The sequence below is a fragment of the Culicoides brevitarsis genome, chromosome 2 (genome assembly GCF_036172545.1).
Source record: "Culicoides brevitarsis isolate CSIRO-B50_1 chromosome 2, AGI_CSIRO_Cbre_v1, whole genome shotgun sequence".
Classification (NCBI taxonomy): domain Eukaryota; kingdom Metazoa; phylum Arthropoda; class Insecta; order Diptera; family Ceratopogonidae; genus Culicoides; species Culicoides brevitarsis.
In genome coordinates this window covers 12,497,580-12,524,790 of record NC_087086.1, presented here as the reverse complement: position 1 = coordinate 12,524,790, position 27,211 = coordinate 12,497,580, and the positions used below count along the sequence as shown (strand labels likewise).

Sequence of the window (27,211 nt, the reverse complement as noted above, 5' to 3'; positions counted from 1 at the left end):
GTCATTATGGATCTATTGAAAAAAATTTTGCTTGTTAAAGAGCTCATCAATTTAATATCAGTTACAGATGGAACAAAAATGGATGCTTTTTTACCGAACCTTTTTTTAAAGAACCTTTAAGAAGGTTCTTTTTGATAAAAAAAAAATTAAGAAATTTTTCTTTTAATTTTGACTTGTAATAAATTCGGTATAAATTTTTCTAATTAAAAATGTTCAATTAAATTTTGAATATTTTTAAAAAGAAATATTTATTCCGAATTTATTGCCAGACCATGCAGCCTTAGAAAAAATTTGCAAAAATTAATTTTTTGCAAAATTTTTTTTTTTAATTTAAAATTATTGAAATTATTTTAATAAATTTTTAAAATTATTTAAAAATTTAAATTTAATTAAAATTTATAAAATTAATTAAAATTTATTCGAATAAATTTATTCGAATTTTTTAAATTTATTCAAATTTATTGATTTAAAAAAATTATTTTAAAAAATTAAAAATCAATCAATCAAAATTTGACAGATTTTAAAATTTTTTTTGTACCCATACCTTCTTTGAACCAATAAAAAATTATTTAAAAGAAACTCTTGAGCCAAATCTAGAGTTAAAGCGTTACAAATTCTTTATAGGGATTAACAATTTAATCTAAATCAAAAATTTGTTCGGAGTTACATAAAACTTTTTAATTAAAATCATTCAAATACCTTCAAAATTAATTCAAAACACTTCAGCTTAACTTGTCAAAAATACATTCAGTTGTCAAAATTAACATATTTCCTTATTTTTCTTTTCACATTTTTATTGAATTCAGAATAAAAATCAAGCTCCCGTTGAAAAAAATCTAATTTCAATCTAAATTCAATACTTTTCTGATCGCACTTTATTTTATTTTCCTCGTCGAATTCTTTTTCCTTCGACTCGAACAATAGCTGAAAACATTCTTTTTATTGCATTACATTTCCCATATCCTGTCGCTTTTCCAACATTCACGTAATAATATCGTCATCATCACCGACTGTGAGTTCCATTGTTGTAACATCTCTTCTGCGAATCGTTCATTTAGATTTTTTTTCTTCACTTTTCATGTTATTAAACTACAAATAAACTCGTGAAAAGTAAATATCGAAAGTTGTTGATAACACGTTCTTTACATGCCATTCGCGTCAACGTTTCCATTAAAAAGCCTTCAAAGCGTCTTTACTGAAGGAACTTGTCAGGAAAAATTGTTGCAAGTTCTCTAACCACACAGCTGTTCGATTTGACGGCAACAAAACAAGGCAAAAAATAGAAAATTCAATCAATTTAAATTGTTCGAACATGTTGTGCATTGAGTATGTAATGAAGTGTTGACTTGTCTGTCGGTCGATCGATTCAAAAAAAAAAAAACGATTGATGTGAATGAATCATATTGACTGCGATTCAGAATGAGGCAATTTACTGCTCTTTGATTCCTTTTTGTTTGATATTTCTTATCATTTTGTTTTATTTTTATCTTTATTTGATTAGAAATACCCGAAAAAATTCGCAAAAATTGTTAATTAACTAAAAGGTTTAGTTTTGGTTTTTCTGTCCAGTGAAACAAAATTACAAATTTTTTTTGAGGTCTTGGATATTCGAAAAAAGATTCTTTAAATTTTCAAAGAAAAAAAATTAATTAAAAAAAATAAATAAAAATTAATTTAAAAAATTCTTTAAAATAAATTAATTTATTTGGAAAAATTAATTTAAAAAATTATTTTAAATAAATTGATTTTTAAAACCAATAATTAAAATAAATTATTCAAAAAAAATAATAAAATTAATTATTTTTAATTAAAATTTTAAATAATTTCGTATAAAAATTTGATGAATTAATTTCAAGCCCCCAAGACCGTAAAAAAGTACCAAATTATTCCACTGGGTCTTTCTTATCAACCAAACGTGACAAGACCTCAATTGATAAGCAATTTTGCGATTTTACGACAATATGTCGTCCATTATCGGTATTTCTATTAATAAAAACCCCATGAAAAAAGTGACTCAAGAATTACACGAAGATTAGATTAGGAACGAATAGTTTTCCGCATAAATCGTTATGAACAGACGTCACTTTCGCTCGTAAGTACTTTCAACTATCCTTACATAAATTCTCATTTTCTGCCTATTTTTGTCCTCAATTTATTTTTTTTTTTTGTATGAAAAAAATAAACCATCATTAACTTTTATGGTGAGCAAAAAAAAAATAACCACGAAGTTAAACAAGTTATTTATGTGAAGCAAGATTTATGAAGGAAAATTATTGAACGATCTTGAAAAAAAAAAGTAAACAACGTTCGAGAAATTGTGTCTATTTATGCGGTGAAAAAAAAATAACACGAATTGTATTAAAAAACTTCATTCCATGACAAAGTTGCTCTATTCATTTTTTTTTGTACTGAGGCAAATATGTAAAAGTTTTGTCCATAAAAAAACCACAAAGGCCTGAAGTGACGTTGGTACATTGCCTGGTTTAGAAAAATTGGAATTGTTGTAAAATGTAAAAGAGTCTGATGAAAAAAACACAAAATTTAAATTTATGCCCGGTCAAATCCCGCACACACACACATTAATATTGAAATTTGTACTAATAATAAATGCTAAGCGTGACCTTTGGACCTTTTTCATGTTAGATGTCGACTCGAGTGTTTGTGTGTTTTTGCAGCTTTAATAAGACTAAGTTATTCACTATTTTTTTTGCCAGTTTTCCATGTTCTAGTTTTAGCTAGAATTACGTTTGTTTGACGTCGAGTCGAGCAAAAACATCCAAAACATGCTCGTGACATATTTATTCTGCTCATAAATTATCATATTTTGCATGTTTTTTTTTTTCGTAATAGTGATGACGACAATGACGCCAAAGAAGAAGAAGAAAAAGAAGATTGGATTGCATTACAATAATTTTATATTCCAAGGTGTCGAAATTGAATCCATGGCAGTTTGAGGTTGAGGAACAAACAACCTTTTAATCGAATCTCGTATTTTGTGAATAAATTTTGTGTGTTTATTTAAGAGTAATCTAAACAAACAGCGGCACGTGTCACTTTACCTTGCGCTCAATTTCAAATAGATTTCATTTAAAATGTAAATTCTTTCCGTAAATATAGAACTAAAAGAACATGTGGTTAAAAATAAACTCATAGAAATGGTGGGTGTGAAGACGATGTGCATGATGTGAAAAGAAGAATTTATTGGTTAGGTATTTAAAGAAAATGAGAAAAACATAAATAGCTAATTATCGTAATTAAAGTCCATTGAAACTAAACAGAATTTTTTACTTTTCAGAACAATTTCTTATTTTTTTTGGAGATGAAATCCCTTTAAAAAGCTGTAACTCTCAAAATCTTTTGTTCTCAATAGCATTATTAACCAATATAAAAAGCATAATAATCTCGACTAATCGTTAGAAGGGGTATTAATTGAGGTAGTTTCCATTCAAGTACTTCCTATTGAATAGAACAGATGTTTTATAGGTCATTGTAAATCCGCTACTTATCATCTGAGCTTAGAGCACCTGATGCCTGAACTAGATTGCAAAATTTTCGAGGAATTGTGATTTCCTGTTGCAAATATATGCAAATCTCTTTGTAAGGAAGTTCAATAAAAAAAATCTACGGAAGATATTTGATTCAATCAATTACTTGTCGTTAGAAACTCAAACAGGATATATGAACTCTATTGATATTAATACTCAGAAACATTCACAAAGAGAACATTTTTCTTCAAAGAGTTGATTACTTGTCTCTTGTTACTTACTTTTTCAATAGGTTCAACATTTACAGATGATGTTGACCAATCAGTTATTTCGTTTTGGTGTTCTATGCTTTTTGTTTTGTCATTTAGTGCGACGAAAAATTGGATTTCACATACATTTTCAAGTTCTCTAAAAATTCTCTTGAGTCAGTCGATGGAGTTAATACTCGCTTCTTATGGTTGTGTTAGCTAAATCCTTTGTGGAAAATGAAGTTCTGCGCTCTACTCGTCAGATAATTTAGCTATCTAAAAGCGTTTCTTTTTCGAAGTCCGTAAGGTTGTGATTCGCCCAAAGTTGTTAATATTTCTGTCAAGTATTCCAGGAGCAGACCATTTTTGGCTTTGTCAATAAGTTTCAGAGCGTTAAAGTAAATTCTTTGCTTCACGTCAAGTAACTTCGTGTCCTTTGGGAATGTACCTCAGATTCACAAAGGAAAGAAAAAAATCTCTCTAATTTAATAATGTTCTAATGACTTATTTGACTAAAAAATAAACTTACCTTTATTTTAAAAAGCATCTCCAAAAAATGTACCATCCGTCTCCACTTTGTTAGAACAAACAAAGAGAGTTTTTAAGTCATTTTGAACAAACATTAAAAACTTTCATCCCTAAGTGCAGCCATTTATATCACAACTTTATCTTGCATTTTTCCTTTCATGATCAAAACAAAAATTGTTTTAAACATTAAACTTAACTAAAATCGACTTTTGCTCGTATTTCTTACCCTTACGAAAAGCAACCTTTTTTTTAAAGAAAGTATAAATTTTCTTAGAAATGCATTAATAAACTTCTATTTACTGCTTCCCCTCTATTCTCTCAAGCTGTATTTATATTCCTTATTTATGACTGAACTTTGCCACAATTTCAATAAACTTTATCTGTGTGTCATGTGGCATTGATGGGAAACGACTTATAGGAACTTGAAGAAAACAAAAAGAGGTGCAGGCAGCTCGTCGTAATCAAAACAGGAAAAGTGAGAAAGACAATAAATTTACCTACCTGTAATCCCCTGTCTTCTTCGTTTTTGCTTTGCTCCATTCCGGATGCTCGATGGAGACGTCTGGTGTTCCAATTTTAGCAGAATGAGTGACAGCAAAATCGATATTTTCACTTGTGAGGCCAATAATGTCATTTTAAAACACATAAATTAAATGATGATAAGACACGTGGGAGTTTCCGACTAAATTATTGTGTATCTCTGATACTCGCAAATGTCACATCCGTCGATGGAAATTGATTGCATGTGATGATTTACTGCCCATTTGATGCAGTTAGAAGTGAAAATCATGAAAAAAAAACGTATCTGAAATTATGCAATTATTTTCCATTATCCCTGAAGGCGCATGAAGCACGTATGTGCATGGAACACGCTATTTATCATCGATTATGCAAACAAGCGGAAAATGCATGCCTGGCGGGAGTTACAGCATTATTAAATGTTTGTTGTTTTTTGCTTTCACTTTTAATTAGTAGTCTCGTGGTTCGTTAGCGCGTTGTTAGATGCGTCATAATTGAGAATTAAACTGATTAATTTGTATTAATTTCTCGTGCAAACTATATAGTTATTTGAAGGCAGGCGCACGAGGTGCAATATGAACAGAAAGGTAATTAATTCGAAATGGAAACCCGCTTGTTTCTTGTTAATTACTTTGGCACATGCTGCCAGGATTTTAAGTGAATTTACCTGCGAAAGATGGAATGAACGAGCGTGTTAATGATCAAAAGTAAATTAATTAAAACGTTAAAAATTGGGAGCGGAGTGAGGTTTGATTGAATCGACACAATGTAATTATTTATGTTTTTCAATCAATTTTTAGGGGAGTTTGGAGCATTTTATTTTTGGGGCCCATAACCTTTTAGTTTAAAGTTTTATTAAAGAATAAATATAATTATGAATTATCTTCACTCGTAAACAATCGCAGCTTACTACAATTATTCGCCAACAGAATTGTATAAAGTCAATTAACCTTCAAGGTGACTTCAAGGTCATTTAAGTTGTTCAGCGAGTTAAAAGGGCTTACCTTCAGCTGCTGTACCTTATCATACATCTTGATAGATTTTCTGAAAAAAAAATGTTTAATATGAAACATTTTTGATAATTGAACTTACCTCAATGGAAAAATCCTATTGGTTTAATGCACAAGTCGCGTGATTCCAATCATCGTTAAAAGCAAATACACCAAAAATAAATCATCCATCTATCATTTAATTACTTTTTCCCTTACCTGTCTGCCCGGATGTCACGTCAAAAATCGTGTTCTGATGCCATTTATATGCTCGCGACAGACTTCTAATAGCCATTAAAACTCAATAAGCTCAATAATTGACGTGTTGAACCAAAATTTGATTTGATTTGGGGTTGTCAACCTGCTATTTTCGGCGGAAAAAACATGAAATTATGTTAAAATTATGCGTGAGGAATAAATCAAAGCTGAAAATCGATGCGTGACAAATTGATTTTACCGGTAAATAAGCTCAATGTCACAAAAGAAGCGTACAAGTGGAGACGCCTGGCACTTCATTTCATGCTAAATTCATTTCCGGGAACAATACGTGTCCATTAGGCAGTCATTTAAGCACTTAACATTTATGTCGATGTGCTCTGTTAACCCGTCGCAAGCAATAAAGCACTCGTCCCCCTTTTTTTTCGAAGATTCGTCTTGAATTTTTTTTTGCAAGGCATGTCATTGAGAGTTCAACGACGTCGTCATTGATACTTTTGCGCGCGACAATGTAGTTAAAAAACAATTTTTCACCGTATTATGAGCTGAAATTTAAGTGTTTCGGATTAGGGCGGGACTCGCGCGTTATTTTCTCATTTAAAAAGTTGTTAAAGTTTTAATCACCTTCCAACCCCTTTTCCTTTTTTTTTTTTGTTCCGTTATTTGATCGAACGCGAGCTTTTGCAAAACAATTTTCGCTTTTATTTGTTATTAAAATTTATAAAGTAACGAAGGAATGTTGAAGACTTCATCACTTCACAATATAATTCCGTGTAATAAAAATAAAAAGTTTCGTTTATTTTTACTGGCACATAATATTTTCATTTTCGCACTTGCCACCTTGTTTCTGTCAAAAAAAGGTACTTTAACTTTTTTTTTGTTTAAATAAACAGTGAAATAGCTGAAATAATTTTTCGTACAAAGACAAAAAGAAACTTTGTTGATGTAAAAAAATTTTGTATTTTTTACGATTTTTTTATGTTGCTTTCTAATCTTGTAGACTTGTACTCACTTTACTTTTATTACTTTATGATTTTTTGTGTTACTTTTTTTGTACTTGAGCTTCAAACCACTCGGAAAATAAATTTATGAAAACAATGAAGTATTATGCGGAGTCTCGACGAAAAAATTATTCGTAGACGAGAGAGATAGTTCAGTTTATTGATCCTAAGGATTATGGAGAAGAAGAAAAAGTATGACAGATTTTGTATTTTCGTGGAAATTGAAGCACGTGTGGGGTGTGGTTCCTTCATGGTAAAGGATTGAATAAAATTTTAGATTTTTGTTAAAAAACAAAAAAAAAATTTTTTTTTCGCTCAGAATTATGCAAATACAGAAATAATTCTATTTTTTTAATATTTTTTTTAAATATATTTTTTTTATTTTTTTTTTAAATATTTTTTTAAATATTTTTTTTATTTTTTTTAAATATTTTTTTTAAATATTTTTTTTTAATATATTTTTTTTAACAATTATTTTCCCATAAAGGCTTTAATTTAGTCAAAATTTTGTCTAATAAGTTTCATTATTAAAATTTTTTTAGGACTTACCATTTCTTCGATCCTCCATGATATTTTATTTTTTGTTGATCTGTTGCTCCATTTTCAAGATTTTCTTTTTTCAAAGAAAAATGTCTATTTTCGTTCCTCATATTTTCTCCGAAGACTCAGCAAAGATTATATTTTCACCGAAAAAAGAAAATCTCGTGAGATTAAAAACGAATCCGTCACAAGAAAAAAAAATTAATAAAATTGACACGTACAAACTGCCCACTTAACATATCAATGCGACAATCGCAAGACACGATAATCCTAGCCAATCTACTCTGAGAGAACGACAGATAAGAGCAGAAAATTGATATGTCATTCGAAGACATGTACGATTAATTTATCTCGTTTTGTTTGTTTGTCCATTCATGCGTGATGTCGCGCGTTGGTTTTCAATTTCACCTCGAAAACTTTTCTCCTGAGAAAAGTGTAGCAAAAAAATTTCGAGGCATTTTTTTAAAGGTGAAGGTTGCCATAAGTCAATTATACCATCCCACACCGAGCGTAAAAAAAGTATCGAAAAAACTCATTTTTTATTCAATTTTCTCTTACAACTAAGCCTACGTAAGCCTTTCCATTCAATATTTTACGTTTCTCGTTCTTGTCTTCTTTTTTTTAATTTTTCATGTCTTCAGCAGCCGTTTCGCTTGTACGTTCGATGACAAGCAAGACGAAAAAAAAAATAAAATAAAGAAGAAGAAAATTCCGAAATTATGATAAAATGTTCAGGGTGTCCCGAGAATCAAATCAAAGCTCGCTCTATCATCGTCATGTCTCTTCTCCTTCTACATCTAGTAGCAACAAAAAATCCATTTTTTATCATCTTTTCCTGATCCCTCGAACAAAGCATGAGAAAAATGTCCTTGGTGTCAGGCCACATATACCAAAGCCGGTGAAATATTAGATTTAGAGATGCATGCTGAGCAGAGTTTTTTTTCCTCTCTAACAAAACGTGGTTCCTTTTTAACGTTTAATGTCGTTTGCGTGACATGTGCGTTAATTTTCCTTTATCCAACTCCCATCCTCGTTTGTTTAATGGACTCTACGGATTGAAAAGGTATGAAAATGACCCCTTAAAGTGGTCAGATTGATCCCTCAGAAGTTAAACTAACCTCTTTAGGGATCAATCTGAAAGCTTACGGAAGTTCAATTTGATCCCCTTTGGAATTGATCATTTCCAGCTTCGCAAAATTAATCTTTTAAAGAGGTAAATTTGATCTCTAAAGAGGTTAGTATGATCTTGTGATCATTCTAACCTCTTAAGTGATCAAATAACCTATTGAATGAATTTAAGGCTGGAGATGGCCAATTTCAAAGGGGCTTTCAAATTGATCCCTTAAAGCTATCAGATTGATCCCTTAACTTAAATTCAACTCCTAAGGGATCAATCTGAACTCTTAAGGGGTCAATTTCATACCATTTCAATCCGTAGAGTACAAACGAAAAACTGAGAAAAAATAAAGGAAGACACAAAAACAATCAGCAACAGAAGTAAAAGCGCAAAAACAAAAGAGAATGGGGTAGGACAAAAAAAAACGAAAGAACACAAAAAAAAATGAAATGAGCTTATAGAAGTTGAAAGCAAATGAGACAACAAAAGTTTTATTGTGTCTCACTTTTTTTCTGTCATCTGTTCTTGTCCTGTATTGTTGCTTGATGCCGACAATATGAGTGAGAATGAGTTGAAACGGATGAAAAGAAAGACGCTTAACGCAAGATTATGGCAATTACTGAAAATGGCAATCAAACTTTGACAATAATGTGTCTCCCTTTTCATAGTTCGCTGCGGAAATAAATTGCTTTTGATGACATTTCACTTTCTTTTTTACGGATTATTGTACCCCAAATTTCGGTTATGATTTCCATTTTTCATCATAATGAGTTTTTACGGATTTTTCACTTTTCCATAAATTGACAAAAATTGACGTTTTTAGGTCAAAAATTTTCTTTGAAAACCGTCTCATGTTTGCGCAAATTATGAACGTCTTATCGATAAATTTATCTTTTTTTATCAGATGCCTTTGGGGAAATTCTTCCTACGTACCGAAAATACAAAAAGTAATGAACCAACAGGAAAAAAAATCAACAAACTGCTGCCTGCATGCATATTTCATTGCAGAGGCGGTTTCGTTCCTTCCGTTTCTTTCATCCACCTTTTCCATCACTCTTGTAGCACGAAAGGCAACATATGCGGCAACAGCGACGTGGCAGTAAAAGATACGTTTCCTGTTTTTGTTGTGCTATCTTTAGGTTTCTTTGTTGTTGATGGTATCTGCGATTCGTGCCGAACTAACGGAGGAAATTTACTCAGTAATTATACAAACAACTTTTGTGTGCTTTTGGCTTTGAAATGTTGTCAGTTGTCGTTTTTTTTTTCTTTTATCTGAATTCTGAATTAAATAACTTTCAACAATGTCAACTAAAATACTTACCTCCGTGAGTTCCGTGAGTCCTTGTGTCACAATTTTGATGAATTTGATCTATTTTTAGACCTTTTATCGAATTCAGTTTACTTACCCGGAAAAACTTGTTGTTTTCTTTGCAGATTATCCAACATTCCATCAATGTCATCATCCACTTAATGCCATGGTCTATCAGATATACACGGAGCCAGCACCAACAACGACATCAATAACCGCAGCGACTTCATCTTCGTCGACCATTTCGCGTCGTTTAATGGAGATGTGCTGCAATGATAACAACAATTTGCTAATTACATCGTCATCAGCTAATACGACAACGTCGACAATTAGGTGAGAGTGTAGCGTGACGGGTAGCCGTAGTTTTAGCGGCAATTTTAACGTGGATAGCGGTAACGATATTGTCGCCCAACCTCCCACAACACCACCGTACCAACGATTGACACAGGCACTGCAAAACGATCCACGATGTGCTCACGAGGTAAGTTTTTTTTTATTGCATTTTAACGTAAAAATTTGACAGGAGAAGCTCATTTTTGACAGTTTATTGATTTTGCTCTAATTTTTAATCAGATTTTTCGCTCCTTTAGTTCAAATGGCGAAAAATATCAATAATGCCATTCAAAAAGGTGACACTTCTGTAAAAATTTTACAAATGTCAAAATGACATCTGTCACAATTTTACCCAAAAGCTAAATTTTTGAACATAAAATTACCTTGAATTTCCATTTTACTTAGAAACTCACAGAAAATTGCTTTAATAATTTTTCAATATTGAAATATTCAAGAAATATTAGAATTTTGACAGATGTCAAGATGGCAGATGTCAAAATTTTGTTTTAAATTAAATTTTAAGAAAATATTTAGTCAAAATCACAAAAGCTTATTTCGACTTTTATAAAAACTTAAGTTTCTCTTAAGTTAATTAAAAAAAATTTCGGAGCTGTCAAAATGACATCTGTCACAATTTTACCCAAAAGCTAAATTTTTGAACATAAAATTACTTTAAATTTTCATTTTAGCTAGAAACTGACAAAAAATTGCTTTAAAAAATTTTTAATATTGAAATTTTAGAATTTTGACAGATGTCAAGATGACAGATGTCAAAATTTGGTTTTAAATTTAAATTTTTAAGAAAATAAAGGATAATTTTAGTCAAAATCACAAAAGCTTATTTCGATTTTGATAAAAACTAAAGTTTCTCTTAAGTTAATTAAAAAAAATTTCGGAGCTGTCAAAATGACAGATGTCAAAATTTTCTCTAAATTCTAAATTTTTAGGAAAAATTTTTAATTAAAAATTTCATTAAAAAAGACTAATTTTTTCATTTCATTTCGTCTCATTTTAAATCAAACTTGTTTAATAAAAATTTTTTAGCCCTTGATATGGTCGAAAAAGGGAACTTTTATGTCATAATTTTAACTGTCAAAATTATTTTTGCAAGGACTTACCCTTAGTTCATTATTAATGAGAGACTAATTCCCTTTACATAAAATATCATCCGAAACAACATTTTTGCACCCACTCCATATCACTTTCTCTTCTACGAATTTACGGCATTACAATGTCAAAGGATGAGCTAAAAAGGTTTTCGTTGTTGGCTGCTTTATGAATTTCTACCAAGCCTGCATCATCACATTGTCACAAAAAATAAAATAAAATTATTTTGAAAAGTTTCTGGCAGAAATCCTCTTGATGTTGTTGCTGCTGCTGTCATTCTAATGAATATTGAGTGAATGATGAAAATTAGCGAAATTTCGGACAATGGAGAGCTTAAGAGGCGATTTATCACTCATTCACCTGAAATACGAGCCGAGAGAGAGAAAAACATTTAATTACAATGGACGAGTTCTGCGAATATTGTTTTAGGACGACAAAATACCCGTAATTGGACATCATCCATCATGTTCCGCATACGTCACGCATCTTTTTTTTTGTGGTTTCAGCGAACAACGGACATTATTGTCGAAATTTTATGTGTTCGACGAGGCACAGTAATAATTTGTTATAACTCGTGTTAAAAGTTGCCTATTCATGAGCTCCGAACACATATAATTTTCTTAATTTATTATTTTCTTTGGCGTGCGTCGTTGTCGTCGTTAAATATTTCATTATGTTGTTGATGGCTTGAAGGATGTGTGAGCTTGTCAGATCGTGTTTTCGAAGGATAAATATGGCTTGTGTTATGACAAACACAATAGAACCGTTTGTCACTGTTTAATGAAGTGATTAAAAAAGTGATTACTCATTGAATTTGAGAGCGGGTGTGAGGCATGACGTGTGAAAAGATAAGAAATAGCTAGAGGGAGTGGTTCATTTTTGTGTTTCAAGTCAAAAATAGACGAGGTAAAGGTAATTTTTGGCCTTTTTAAGGTCAAATTATCGATACTTGAAAATAAAAAATTTTGATTTGAGCCAAATATTTGACCTCTTAGGTGCTGAAATTGATCTTTGAGGTCAAATGAGAAACATTTTGTGCCAAATCTGAGATGTTTGAATTCTCATAATGACTTTTGACCTTAAATTTTTGATTCTGAGGCACAAAAAATTATCAATTAAAATTAAAAAAATAGAGAAAGTAGTCGTCTAAAGAACGACATACTATACCGCATTTCGGTGTTATATATCTACGCCTTTTTGTACTCCTCATTTCACAATTTCGTACTCCTCAAGTCACATTTTCGTACTCCTCATGACCCTTTTGCAATATCATACACTTTCAAAAAAAAAACCATGTCAAAGGAATTTTTTTTCAGTTTCAATTTTTTGGCAGTTTTGAGTTATAAAATGATTAAAAATGATAAATTAGAGCCCTCTGACAAATTTTTATCCATTTGGAGCAAGATTTGACAAAAATTGTTTTGACACAGTTTTGCTCTTGATTTAGTTTTCAAATCAAAACTGTGTCAAAGAAAAATTTTTTTTTCAGTTTTAATTTTTTGGCAGTTTTGAGTTATAAAATGATTAAAAATGATAAATTAGAGCCCTCTGATAAATTTTTATCCATTTGGAGCAAGATTTGACAAAAATTGCTTTGACACAGTTTTTGACACAGCTTTGCTCTTGATTTAGTTTTCAAATCAAAACTGTGTCAAAGAAATTTTTTTTTTCAGTTTTAATTTTTTGGCAGTTTTGAGTTATAAAATGATTAAAAATGATAAATTAGAGCCCTCTGATAAATTTTTATCCATTTGGAGCAAGATTTGACAAAAATTGCTTTGACACAGTTTTTGACACAGTTTTGCTCTTGATTTAGTTTTCAAATCAAAACTGTGTCAATGAAATTTTTTTTTTCAGTTTTAATTTTTTGGCAGTTTTGAGTTATAAAATGATTAAAAATGATAAATTAGAGCCCTCTGACAAATTTTTATCCATTTGGAGCAAGATTTGACAAAAATGGCTTTGACACAATTTTTTGATTTTTTTTTTCAATTTCAATTTTTATGCCCAGAGACCCTTAGGGTACTCAAATAACTAGAATTACTTACAAAAATTTTGGGGTACACCGGAACACACACACACACACGACAAGTCGAGTTTAATACCGCATTTTTCTTCGAAATGCGGTAAAAATATTTTCAGTAAGATTTTCGATAATTTTATGAATTTTTGTACCAATTTTTTTTTAGTTAAAAACTTAAAAAAGTCAAGTTTTGAACTTTTTATTCAAAATGTCGAAGATTTTCTTCAATTTTTAATTCATGAAAGTTTTTTAACATAAAATTAGTCACTTTCTTTGAGCAAAATATATTTTTTACAATTTTTTCCACTTTTTTTTGCTTAAAAAAAACATTCAGTGCCAAGAACTTGCGCATCTGAAATAAAAAAGACATTTCCATGATTTGCAGAAAAACAATTTTTTTTTCATGTCTTTTCATGTTTTTATATTATTTAAAAGGTTGAATATGTTAATTTTTTATCGAAAAAAAATTAAATATGTTACAATTTTTTACTAATTTTATATTTTTATTTACCTTTACTTTGCAGGTGGCGTTGGGGAGGCGTGTGGGCTTGTACCGATTCTGTGGCGACATTGGACGAGGGAATTTCTCACGTGTCAAATTAGCGATTCACCAATTAACAAAAGGTAATTTTTTTTCATCCATTATCATGCCACGGTCAACTGATTGAATCTACGGGCATTAAGATGTTTTCATCGGTTTTTTTTCCATAAAAAAAAATTTTTTTTTGAAGCACGTGCTTTGAATTTTGTGTTGAAAACTCACCTGGGCAGCTCCGTCTTATCGCGGAAAATCTCGTTTCCTCTTTAAATTGTCGGTTGTTCAAATCCATTTTTGTACGTTTTCAAGTGTAGTTGAGGTTATGGGAACGTCCGAAAAAGGTAAAAAGAGAAAATTACTGTTAATAACACCCTCCTTAATGCGGCAACAATGTAATCATAATAAAGGATCAATGTCATGGCTGATGACTTCGTTGCCTTCCGACACGTTCATCGCGAGGTTGAAGCCATCATCGATCGGAAATTTACAAATTTTCTAATAAATTTTCGGACATTGGCGCACATCCAAGCTCGAACGTGTGCCAATTTCTCACACTTTTGGTACATCTTCATAAATCGTCGGAAAAAAATTCAATTAACTATTCATTCGCTTTTTTTTTTCTTTTCTTTATTTTTTTTCGAACGAATAGCTGCCTAACAAGTCGTCACTTTATGAATGTGTTCCGTGCTTTTATCAGCAACGTTGTGTAATAAAATAATAATGATGAAAAGAATTTTCGATGCCTTTTCTCTACCTTTTTCCTTCGTTCCGTGTTTGAACGACACAACAAAGTATCATGTTTTCGTTAATTACGAGAATTGTGAGCAATCGCATTAGAATCAGCCATTCATAAATTTCCGAGTTTGTGTAAATTTATTTCCCAAATGGCATATTAATTACTGCGAATTATTATTGCCAGCAATTGAGAGAGAGAGAGAACTGCTCTAATATTTATGATGTGGCGGAAGGGCTTTTGCGATGTCTTAAATGATGATGAGGTAATCCAAAATTACATGGAAATTTGCAAAAACAACGAAAAAAAAAATGAAACGTGTCTGGAATTAATGGAAGTTTGATTGATGCGTGATGAAACGTCATGAGGAAGAAGAAAAATGGATTATAATTAAATTTAGGTGAATTTTAACGGTGCGAACAGTAAGTTTATTTAACTTTGACAGTTGTTAAAACAATTACTGTCATCGTTAGAAAAATTAAATTTTGATCAAATTTTTAACTTTTTATTTTAAAATTGTCAAGTTTTTGTTATTTTTTTTAAACTCTTTTATTTATTTTTATCAAAATATAATATTTTTAGGTTGCAGACTTACCATGGGCAAACATGATCTATTTTGTAAAGACTTGAATCAAAGGAATTCAATCTTAGAATATCAATGAGCCTTCAATCAATTTTAGAATATTTTGCATAAAATCAAAGTAGCAGGATTGAAATATGAGAAAGATATCTCAATTTAAGATTGTGAGACAATTTTGGCACATGTCTCTTGTGATTTTCTCAAATTTGAAACTGGCAAGGATACTTTTCGTTGATGATTATGTAACACTTATGAAATTTGTTCGTGCCGCAAAACAACATTTGTTGCTGCCGTCTTCGATCGAGAGACTTCTGTCTCAGTAGCCGTCAGAATTTCACTCGAAAGTATCTCGGGAAGGGAATATCTTCTCCATGAAGACATGTTGTTTCGCTCTACTGAATTTGAAAATCTCAAGTCTGTCACTCGATGTACGATTTCCCTATCGTATTCAATGGAAAGCGTTTATGAAGTTGGTGTGCTCGTCATCGCGCAGGATTTACTCAAAATACATTTCCGTTCGCGCGTTATTAATTAAAAACAACATAAGTTAGTTCCTTTGAAGACCTTTGGTCATTGGAACAACATTTTTTGTTAGAAATTAAGATTTAGAATTTTTGAAATGAAACAAACAAACAAACAAACCATGAAAGAAAGTATTGGCGTACTATGGAACATACAAACACCACAAAATGAACAATAAGATTCCATGAATTATAAAAAAATGCCCACATGAAAAATTTGATCAAAAAACAGACATTGTCGGACAATACGACAAATCAAAAACATTGGAGATTCAAACATTCTCTTGTAAAAAGAGTTTATTAAATTTTAAATTTTTAAGAGCTTTAGTTTCAGAAAAGAAAAATTATTTTAAAAATTCTTGCCTTTTCAAACTTTAAGAAAACTCTTTAAATAACTAATTTTCGGGCATTGTAAAATTTTATTTAAAATATTTTTCTGTCAAAACTACAATTGTCAAATTTTCTTAAAACCAACTGTTCGCTCTATTAAATATTTTTCTTAATTTTATCAAATTTTCCACACTTGCAATTAAAAAACGCCCTCCAATTAGTGTATAATTACAGAAAATCACTTTCGCAAATAATTACTTCCCTCCGATTATGAAGATTATGAAAAAAAGACCCAAATTATACAACGCCATGTAAAAATATGCATAAACACGTTCTCCGCTGCCCAATTTCATAATGCTAATAATTATCAGAAAGAAAGGAAAAAGATTCGTATCAACAACAAAAAATTATCATAATTAAAAAAAAAATCATCGAGGCTTAGTCTCAGTCACGAAACTGTCTCGACACTCGTTAAACCCTTCTAATTTCGTGTTCTTTTTAATTACATTTGCAGACAAAGTAGCTGTAAAAGTAGTAGATAGAGGAAGATTAGATGCTAGGGCATTGCGTATGTTAAGTAGAGAAGTTAGTACATTAGAATGTGTACATCATCCGTTTATTTTAAGGTAATTTTCTCTTTTTTTAGAGAAAATTTTCACTTTCACTCATACTATCGATTTCCCTTTTCCAGACTATTCGAAGTGGTTGAGACATTAGGACGAGTTCATTTAGTGACGGAATGGATTCGCGGCGGCGAATTATATCATCGTATCACCCAAGGTGGACCATTACCTGAAATTCTCGCCGCCAAATTGTACAGACAACTACTTTTAGCCGTCAAACATATGGTAAGTGTTCGCGTTGCATGCGAAATTTGCATGTTTGGTCTATCTGCTTACTCGTTGCAGTCACGTCACGTGTTGTCGAAAATTTATTGTTACGATGAAAAGTTGTTTATTTTTCAAGTTCATGATTCAATTAACTCGAAAATTTTTCATTTTCAGCATAATTTAGGTTTTGTACATCGTGATATTAAAGCGGAAAATGTCCTGCTTGTGGCGGAGGATCGCATCAAGTTGGCAGATTTTGGTTTTAGCACGCAACTCGTGAACGGTCCGTGGCAACATTTGGATACTTTTTGCGGATCGCCGCCATATGCTGCCCCCGAGCTATTTAGTGATGACCATTATATTGGGGGTCCCGTCGATATTTGGGCTCTCGGTGTGCTGTTGTACTTTATGGTTGTCGGCAATATGCCATTCCGTGCGCCAACGGTGCCCGCATTACGATCCGCCGTACTGAAGGGCGACTATACGCTTCCACCGCAACTTACACTACCATGCAATCGACTTATACAACGAATGCTTGTTCATACGTAAGTGAATTTTTTGAGATTTTTGTAAATTTTTTAGAAAAAAATTATTTTTTTGTTGTTATTTTTAGACCTTCAAGGAGACCCACAATTGATCAACTGATTGAAAGTCAATGGTTGACGTCACCTAATTTGTTGAAAGAGCTTCATGGTGAGTTATTTTTTTTTAGTTTTTACCTAAAATTACTTTTAATTTAATTTTTTTTTATTTTCGCTTGTCCTATTTTAATAAAAAAAACTTTGAAGGAAAAATTAGAATTAATAAGATAAAAGAAATATTTTTCGACATTTTTAGTTATTTTTTGAATAAAAAAATCTTAACGTGATCAAATTCGATTTTTTTTTATTTTTTTTTTTTTATATCAACGAATTTAATTTTAATTTTTATTCAAATTAAAATTAAAATTTTATAAATAATAATCAAAACTAAAATAAAATAATTCATCAAAGCAAACAAAAAATAAAATTTTATTTAAATTTATCGTAAAAAAATAATAAAAGTCGAGTATTTTATTTAAAAAATATAAATAAAAACTAAATTTCAATTAAAAATTAATTTTAATTCATGTTTTGTACTAATTTTTGAAAGTTTTTTAATTAAATAACAGCAGTAATTAATAAATAATTTAATTTTTCGTACTGAATTTTTCAAAATCCTGAAATAAAAAATTAATAAAAAAATATAAAAAAAATATAAAAAAAAGTTGAAAAATTAAATGAAATCAAAATTTAAAAAAAGTCGAGTCCAACAATTTTTTTCAATTACTTTTCAAATTTAAAAGCTTAAATGAAAAAATATTTTCAACTTTTTAGGGCCCCAAATAAAAAAGCAAAATTTTTTTTATATTTTTTTTATATCGTACAAAATTTATCTTAGTTTTAAAAAAAATAACTAAAAGTCGAGTATTTTATTTAAATTATTGAATTTTTGCCTCAAGAATAATTTTTAGATCTAAATTTCAATAGAAAATTTTATTAAAAAAAATGTTTTTAATAAATTTTTTGTATTAATTTAATAAAAATTAGAATTTTTGAAAGTTTTTTTTAATTAAAATAATTAAATAATTTAATTTTTCCTCCTAAATTTTAAAAAATCCTGAAATAAAAATAAAAATTAAAGAAAAAAAAAATTAAAATCTAATTTTTTTGCCTTAGAAACTATTTCAAACATGATTTTTAATGAAAAGTTGAACAAAAAAGACAAAATGCACCCCCAAAAGCTTTTTCCCACACCTACCCATTAAAAGCAGATTAGCCAACTTTAATTTATTAATTACGAGCTGTCGTGTGTGTGTGTTGTGTGTTCATGTTTACAAAACATTCAAATCACTTTCACACACGCAAGCAACTTAATTAAAGTTATGCATAATCAGCACGATAAATTTTGTCGGTCAGGAAACAAGCAATTAAATAAAAATAAATTGAATCTGATTGCTTCATCATTTTTTTTTTGTCTTTTTCCCTTTTTCAGACTACCAAATGGCTCTCAACGCTCCCCGCATCAATCGTCGCAAGAGTTTGTGGTTTTCGTCTCGCGATCGCAGCATTCGTCGTTCCAGCTCCAAACGAGATCGTCAAAACGGCAGCTGCCCCCGTCCTTGTGGACCCATCACGTGCAGCACTAAACGCGGCGGCAGCATCCTCGCTGAAAATTATTTGCATCCAATCGAGCAATTTCGGGTCCATAATCCGATCGAAATTCCCACGGTGACGACAAAACGCGGACTTTTCAGTGGAAATTTGAAGAAAAAAATCGGGCCGATCGATGCGCAGCTGGAAAGTAAGCGAAATAGCACCACAAGTAATAGCAATAAGAGTTTCGATGCCAAATCTACAGAATTTTTGAAGGAACCAAGCACCAATGGAACCGCCACGACAACGACGACGCAAAGTGCATTTAGCCTCAAGACCAAATTCGAGGACAGCGATTTCTCGGATGAGCAAAAGGGCTTCGTTATGTTGCCGACACAGTCGAAGGATGTCACGGAACTGGATGAAATCGAGCAAAATGCACGGAAAATCCTCAATAATTTGGGCATTTCGGATGAATTGTTGTGCCAAGCCATACCGAGTGGACCAAGAAGCGATATCATTGGCGCGTATCGCATCATCGTGCATCGCTTGCAAAAACAGGCGTATATCGTAAAACAGGCGGAATCCATGGTTGTCGAAGAGCCAATTAAGCCAAAGAATCACAGGAAAACCTGTGTTATACTCTAAGAAGTTTTTTCCTTCCCATCTACTCGGATCTAAGAAAAAAAAATATTTTAAAAAAATTAATTAAGTTAGTCCATAAGGAAAAAATGTGTGGAATTTGTTACCAAAAAAACGAAATGAAAAGATTTGTAAAACGAGACTTTGTTCTTCGTTTCCCGCTTTAATAGACTTTTTAACAATAAAAAAAAATTAAAAATCGCCAGAATTTCTCACGTTGATCGTGTTTCGCTTGATAAAAAACCTCCTCAGTGATTTCCAAACAGCTTTACAACATTTGCCAAAGTAAAACACCCTGAGCTCCATGCTCACATCCAAAAAGCTAGAAATGTACAAAAATACTTAGAAATATTTTTAATCGAATGCTGAAGCTTTTTATAAAGAAAAAAAAATAAATAAATAAAAAATCTCATTTTTATAATGAATTTCTATGGAAAAAATTAATGCAAAAAAGTTATACGAGTTAAAGTTTTTCTTCATACTCATAGAAATTATTTAATATCAAGAAAGAGATAGAAAAGAAGCCAAGTCAATAAAATAATCGAATTATTTACTGTGAGATTTGAAAAGAAAAGAGGTTAAAGTTTTAATATTATAAAAAAAAATATTTATAAATATTTTAATTAAAAGATATTTAAAAAAAAATAATGGAAAAATATTAAAACTGAATATTAAAGAGATTGAATAAAAATTATTATTAAATAAATAAATATAAATCTATGTTAAATTTTAAAAGTTTGTAATGAAATAAAATTAAAAATATTTAAGAAAAATGTTACAATAAAAGAGATTTAAATAAAGTTAAGATGAAATTAATGAAAAAAAAATTTTTTTTTCTACAATAATTTTTAATTCAGAAAAATTAAGTAAATTAATATTAATTAAAAATTAAATTTTAATAAAATATTAATTAAAAATTAAATTTTAATTAAATATCAATTAAAAATTAAATTTTAATTAAATGAATTAAAAATTAAATTTTAATTAAATCAATTAAAATTAATGAATTTTCAGGTTAAAAAATTCTTCGAAAAAAAAAAATTAATTAAATTTTGAATTGCAAAATTTAAAAAAAAATAATTGAAAAATTAAATTAAATTTAAAAAAATATTTGAATAAAAAATTTAATTAATATTGGTAATTCAATTTTTAATGAATTTAAATTAAATTTATTTTTTAATAATTAATTTAATTTTAATGAAATTAAATTTAATTTATTCTTTTTAATAATTATTTAATTTTATTTTTAAATTAAATAATTAGACAAATATGCTAAAATATGACTAAAAAATTAGAAAAAAATTATTTTCTGGTAAAAAAATTTTTAAATTTACCCACCATTTATTTTAATTTTAACCAATTTTCTTAAATTTTGAATTATTTTGTCTTTTTGAGCCTTCGCAATGTTAAAAAAAAAATTATATTAAAAATTCTAAAATTTTAATTTCTTACAGATTTTTTAAAAATTAAAAACATTTTTCCTTTTTTCACATATTTATCTTTATACCAAATAATTTTTCTCGTATAAATGACATTAATTAAATGCTAAATTTAACCATATGAACAGCTACAAACTACTCCTTGTATTTCCAAATATTTAAAATACTCTTAAAAATTAAATGCTTCCTTAAACTGTTAAGAATGGATATTAAGTAATACTTTTTCTTCTGTCCCCATGATTGGCGAGACAAAATTAATTCGTGTCTTGGATCGCTCCTCTCAGCGCTTGTTCCGGCGTGATGACTTTCAGTTTCATTAAACGCCTTTCTTCGTGATTGAAGGTAAGTTTGACGCCCATTTGACTTTCGTGCTGCAAAATTTTTAATTTTGTTTTTTAAATTTTTTTTTAAGTTTTTTTTTAATTTGAAATTTTTACCTGTTTCATGTGATGGCGATAATTCTTCAATTTTAGGCTTAAAACTGATAAAAAATGACTTGCAAAAAAAATCAGAGTTTGTCAGATCCCGCGATCGGTAAACATTCGACTGCACACGGAACAATCGTAACCCTGACCTGTGTGTTCTCGTTGATGGTCTTTGAGAGTTTGTTTACGGGCATAAGCTTTTCCACAGGTCTCACATTTGTATGGTTTTTCGCCTAAAATTGATTTTAAATGAATTTTTTCAAAAATTTTATAAAAAAAAATAATTTTTCTTACCAGTATGACCCCTTTCATGCTCGACGCAATTCTGTTTGGAGTTGAATCGTCTATCGCAAAACTGACATCTGTGTTGTCGTTGCTCCTCTGGGATGTGAACAAGGGAATGAACCTCCAAATTGAACTTGCTGACGAAAATTTTGCCGCAAACGGTGCACTCGTACTTGTCCTTGAACTCGTGTTGCGTGTGTTGTCGCGTGATATGCCACTGAAGTCCCGTTTTTCTGATGGGAATATTGCAAATGGGACACGGAACTTTTTCCTTGGAATTGAAGTGCACCATGTTCAAGTGACTTTTGTACGGTCTAACGCTGCCGAAGAGCATCGGGGGCGTACAAGCGTTGCAAATTTGTTTGGCTTCTTGCGGGAAATGAACGCGAATCATGTGAGTTTCGAGCCCAAGACGTCCTTTGAAGTCGGCATCGCAGTGATCGCACTTGAACGGTTTCGGATCCATGTGACGAATGACGTGAAGTTGCAGTTCTCGCTCGTAGTCGAAGGTACTTGAACACAAATGGCACATGAATTTTTTGTCTGAAAAAAGGTAAAATTTTATTTTGATTAAAAATTTAATAATTTTTATTTTTTTTTTTATCAAAAAATCGTTCCAAGATAAACAAAAATGAACTTTAGAATGAATATTTATTCAATTTTAAGCTTAAAAGTGATCAAAAAATGACTTGCAAAAAAAATCAGAGTTTGAACCTCCAAACTCTGATTTTTTTGTTTCGTCAAATATCGACCCAATATGAACAGAAATCAACTTTAGAATGAATATTTATTCAATTTTAGGCTTAAAAGTGATCAAAAAATGACTTGCAAAAAAAATCAGAGTTTGAACCTCCAAACTCTGATTTTTTTGTTTCGTCAAATATCGACCCAATATGAACAGAAATCAACTTTAGAATGAATATTTATTCAATTTTAGGCTTAAAAGTGATCAAAAAATGACTTGCAAAAAAAATCAGAGTTTGAACCTCCAAACTCTGATTTTTTTGTTTCGTCAAATATCGACCCAATATGAACAGAAATGAACTTTAGAATGAATATTTATTCAATTTTAGGCTTAAAAGTGATCAAAAAATGACTTGTAAAAAAATCAGAGTTTGAACCTCCAAACTCTGATTTTTTTGTTTCGTCAAATATCGACCCAATATGAACAGAAATCAACTTTAGAATGAATATTTATTCAATTTTAGGCTTAAAAGTGATCAAAAAATGACTTGTAAAAAAAATCAGAGTTTGAACCTCCAAACTCTGATTTTTTTGTTTCGTCAAATATCGACCCAATATGAACAGAAATCAACTTTAGAATGAATATTTATTCAATTTTAGGCTTAAAAGTGATCAAAAAATGACTTGTAAAAAAAATCAGAGTTTGAACCTCCAAACTCTGATTTTTTTGATCGTCAAATATGACCCAATATGAACAGAAATCAACTTTGAATGAATACCTTCAAACTCTGATTTTTTTGTTTCGTCAAATATCGACCCAATATGAACAGAAATGAACTTTAGAATGAATATTTATTCAATTTTAGGCTTAAAAGTGATCAAAAAATGACTTGCAAAAAAATCAGAGTTTGAACCTCCAAACTCTGATTTTTTTGTTTCGTCAAATATCGACCCAATATGAACAGAAATCAACTTTAGAATGAATATTTATTCAATTTTAGGCTTAAAAGTGATCAAAAAATGACTTGCAAAAAAAATCAGAGTTTGAACCTCCAAACTCTGATTTTTTTGTTTCGTCAAATATCGACCCAATATGAACAGAAATCAACTTTAGAATGAATATTTATTCAATTTTAGGCTTAAAAGTGATCAAAAAATGACAAAACTCACCCAATCCCTCGCCATGATGAAATTTCTTCAAATGCTTCGCAAACTTCGAGTACGTATTGCACTGCAAATTGCATTTCAAACAATAATTCACGCGAATTTGCTTCTTTTTGCCACAAAAATGGGAATGATTGGTCTTATCTTCTTCACTTCGGAGTTCCCTGCCGCATCCTTGACATCTACTATCAGCGTGAGCCGGAAAGAAATGATCTTTTAAGCGATGTTCAACCATATCGGCTTTCCTCTTCAAATGTCCTCGTCCACACAAATCGCATTTTTCGCATCTCGGATCGAAATTCATCACGTTCAGGTGATTTATTCCCTTGCTGATGTAAATACTCGTGCCATCGGGCTGCGGATGCATTCGACTGTGCGGCGCCTTGAGATTAAAAAGATCCGGAAGCACCGCATCTTTCGGCAAATCCAACAACGAAAGATACTCGTCCATTTGCGCCTTTGTACTGGCATTGTACTCGTCAGCAGCGCGACATTTTGACTTCATGTGCGTATTGAGGGCATATTCGTCAGCTAGCCAGGTATTGCACATCGGACACTCAACTTGCTTATCGCGGTTCGTTTCGGGTGCCGGATTGTATCCTTTATGCTTATTTTTCATGTGAGCCCTTAAAGATTTGTATTCGGGCGCCTCATAGTCGCACTCGATGCACTGCAAGCCATTCAAACAATCCTTGCCGGGACAGAAAAAACTATGATTCACCTTGTCTTCGGGTTTTGACCCGCAAAATATACCACAAGCACGACACTCGACATCGCTAAACTTGAAAAACATGTGCCCTCGACGGTGCGCCGTCATCCGATCCGAACTCGGGACCTCATAATCACAAATGTCACATCGGGTCATACGAGGATCGTAGTTCGTTACGCGTACAGGCCACTTTTTCTGTCTTTTTTTCTCGATATAAACGGTTGATCCGTCTTTTTGGGCCGCCGCATGGAAATACGGAGCTCTAATATCCTTCAACGAAGGCAAATCCAGACCAGCTGGCAACAAATATGTCATTCCCGGATACAAAACCATCTCCGGCAAATCTTCCTTTCGCATCTTCGGACGATATTCCTTCGTTTTTCGCTTCTTACGCACCTTCACAGGCGGCGGCGATGCCGATTTTGAACTTTCCGAACTCTCCTCTGACGATGAAGACCGGATTTTTCGTCGTTTTCTCCGACTTCGATCGTTATCCGAGTCTTCTGACTCCGTTTCGGGTTCTTCTTTTATCAGTACGCATGGCTCATCCCATGCCGGATTGACTTTTATGAAGTCCTCTTTCAGGTCTGTTGCGCAAATTTGCATCTCGAAGCCCATGTCTCTTGTTTTGACGTCACTGGAATGCCAATAAATGTTTAACTGGATGTTGTGAGAGCAATTGGCACACGAAGCAATCAAGTTTAAGTTGTTTTTGTCCAAGACAAGTTTCTCCGATTCGATGTGCAGTTCGTGTAATTCATCTTTTGTCGCAAGTTGCGTGTGCAGGGGCTTATTTTCGGCGACGTTGATGACCACGTTGAGCTCTTGCGTCATTTTTAGTCCGAAAAAGTGGACTTTAGTGAGGGATTTTGATGGAAATTAAGGAAAACTTTGCATGGAAGATGAATTTTTTTATTTGTTTGTTTTTGTTTTCGAATTGAATGAAATTCGCCTTCACGCTAATTCAGGAATATTTTGACAAATTTATTTATCAAAGTCATTCGTCTCGTAAAGTGTACCGTTATTGAAGGCGGCAATGCATTTTTTTAAGGTTTTTAATGAATTTTCACAAAAATTTAGATTTTTAAGTATTTTTTTTTTATATTAAAGGAAATTTCAAAAAAAAAATTATTTATTTTTTTTGTTTTCAAGAATTTTTTTAATATATAATAAATAATTGACCGTTAAAAAACTAAAATTAAAAAAAAAATATAATAAAAAAATCATAATTACATACAATAAATTTTACACGCTTTGTAAAATAAAAAAAAAACTTTTAAAAAATTTAAATAAAAATTAAAAAAAAAATTTAAAATATTTAATAAAAATTTTTGAATAAAAAAATTAATATTTAATTTAAATTTTAATTTTACTTAAAAGTAAAAAAATTAATAAAATTCAATTTTTTTTATTATTTTAACAAAGTTTTATAACAATTTGAATTATTTTTGCTTAAAAAGTGGTAAAATTTCGTAATTTTTCAAAAATTAAAAATAATTAAAAAATTAGTTAAAAATAATTTTGGTTTATGAAATATCCATTCATGTACCTAAATTTAAAAAAAAATAATTAAAATAATAAAAACTTTAAATTTTTTTTTTGTCAATTTTTTGATTTTCTGTATAATTTTTTTTTATTTAAAAAAAATTCTCTTGCAAAATATTTGCAGAAAAAAAAAATTTTTTTAATGCAAAATTTCTGAGAGTAAAATTAATAAATTAATTAAGATTAAAAATTGTAAAAAAAAATATTAATAAAAATAATTAAAAAAAAATAAACAATAATTTTGGCTAAAAAAATCAAAATCACAAAGAAAAAAAGATTTAAGTTAAAAAAAATTATTTCAGACCCATCAGGCTATCGAGAGTCAACTCATTACATCGACAATGTAAAAACTTCCTGACACCTGCCAAAACAACAATTACCAAAATTAACCCGCAAAGTACTCACACACCCACTGCAACTGAAAAAAAACATCAATTACCCACAAAAATAATCTAAATTAAGCAAAAAACGATCAAACATGATCGAGCGACTACGGGACGGCATCACGCATGCGCACCAAGTTATGACGATTGTTGTCCAAAAATACTAAAAAACATAATAGATTTATGAATGTGCGAGAAAATATTCTCATAACAATTTTCTAGGTGACAATTTATTTTAGAAGACAACTCACTCGTGTGGCGAATATTTTCGGTAATTTATGGCACCGGCATACGCGTTTCTCTGTACGCGATCGCGACGAAGCCGAAACATTTTTTAACCGCTGGGCCCGCTAAAAATTTCCACTCTCAACTTTTTTAATAGAATTTTACGAATTTTACAAGTAGTTGCATTAGCATAGTTGGCAAAGATAGGTAAATTCGGTGTTTGTTCGAAAAATTCACTCGTTTACGTGAAAAAGATTTAAACCAGACCTAAAATCAAAGAAAAATGTTTTAGAAAAAAAATTAAAAAAAAAATGGATAAAATTAAATGGCATTTATGTTCAAAGTCGTACCAAGTAAAAAACGTGAAAGAAGCTGTCGATCAACTCAAATACGCCTTCGAGCGCGAGTGTCACGTTTATTTAAATCGCTTCGCGGAACAATGTTCCCTCGTTGTGTTCGAGGAAATTTTCGTGAACAACCCGGACAGCGAATTATGTGCGCGCGTCATCAATTTCAAAGGTTTCCAGCGCAAAATCGGCGAATGGGATGAAAAAATGGACCGTACTTTGATCATCTGGCTCTGCCTGGAACATCACTTAACCGAAGCTTTTCGTGCCATCCGGTATCGGCAACGTCACTTATTGGAGCT

At 30.8% G+C, this 27,211-nt stretch overlaps 2 protein-coding genes across 2 annotated transcripts; one reads left to right on the top strand and one right to left on the bottom strand.

Moving 5' to 3' along the window:
* The first annotated feature begins 10,291 nt into the window (after positions 1 to 10,291).
* Positions 10,292 to 20,274, top strand: LOC134830719 (serine/threonine-protein kinase MARK1). The gene is made up of 7 exons (XM_063844282.1): positions 10,292 to 10,433; positions 13,940 to 14,039; positions 16,632 to 16,743; positions 16,809 to 16,965; positions 17,122 to 17,492; positions 17,561 to 17,640; positions 18,961 to 20,274. Exons 3-7 carry the CDS (start codon positions 16,688 to 16,690, stop codon positions 19,707 to 19,709), a joined length of 1,413 nt encoding a protein of 470 aa, XP_063700352.1. The 5' UTR covers positions 10,292 to 10,433; positions 13,940 to 14,039; positions 16,632 to 16,687; the 3' UTR covers positions 19,710 to 20,274.
* Positions 20,275 to 21,206: 932 nt separating this feature from the next.
* LOC134831251 (zinc finger protein 234-like) lies at positions 21,207 to 25,253 on the bottom strand. Its single transcript, XM_063844930.1, has 5 exons — positions 23,707 to 25,253; positions 21,862 to 22,395; positions 21,668 to 21,800; positions 21,580 to 21,604; positions 21,207 to 21,513 (listed from the first exon to the last, which is right to left on the bottom strand). Exons 1-5 carry the CDS (start codon positions 25,241 to 25,243, stop codon positions 21,397 to 21,399), a joined length of 2,346 nt encoding a protein of 781 aa, XP_063701000.1. The 5' UTR covers positions 25,244 to 25,253; the 3' UTR covers positions 21,207 to 21,396.
* Between the last annotated feature and the right edge of the window lie 1,958 nt (positions 25,254 to 27,211).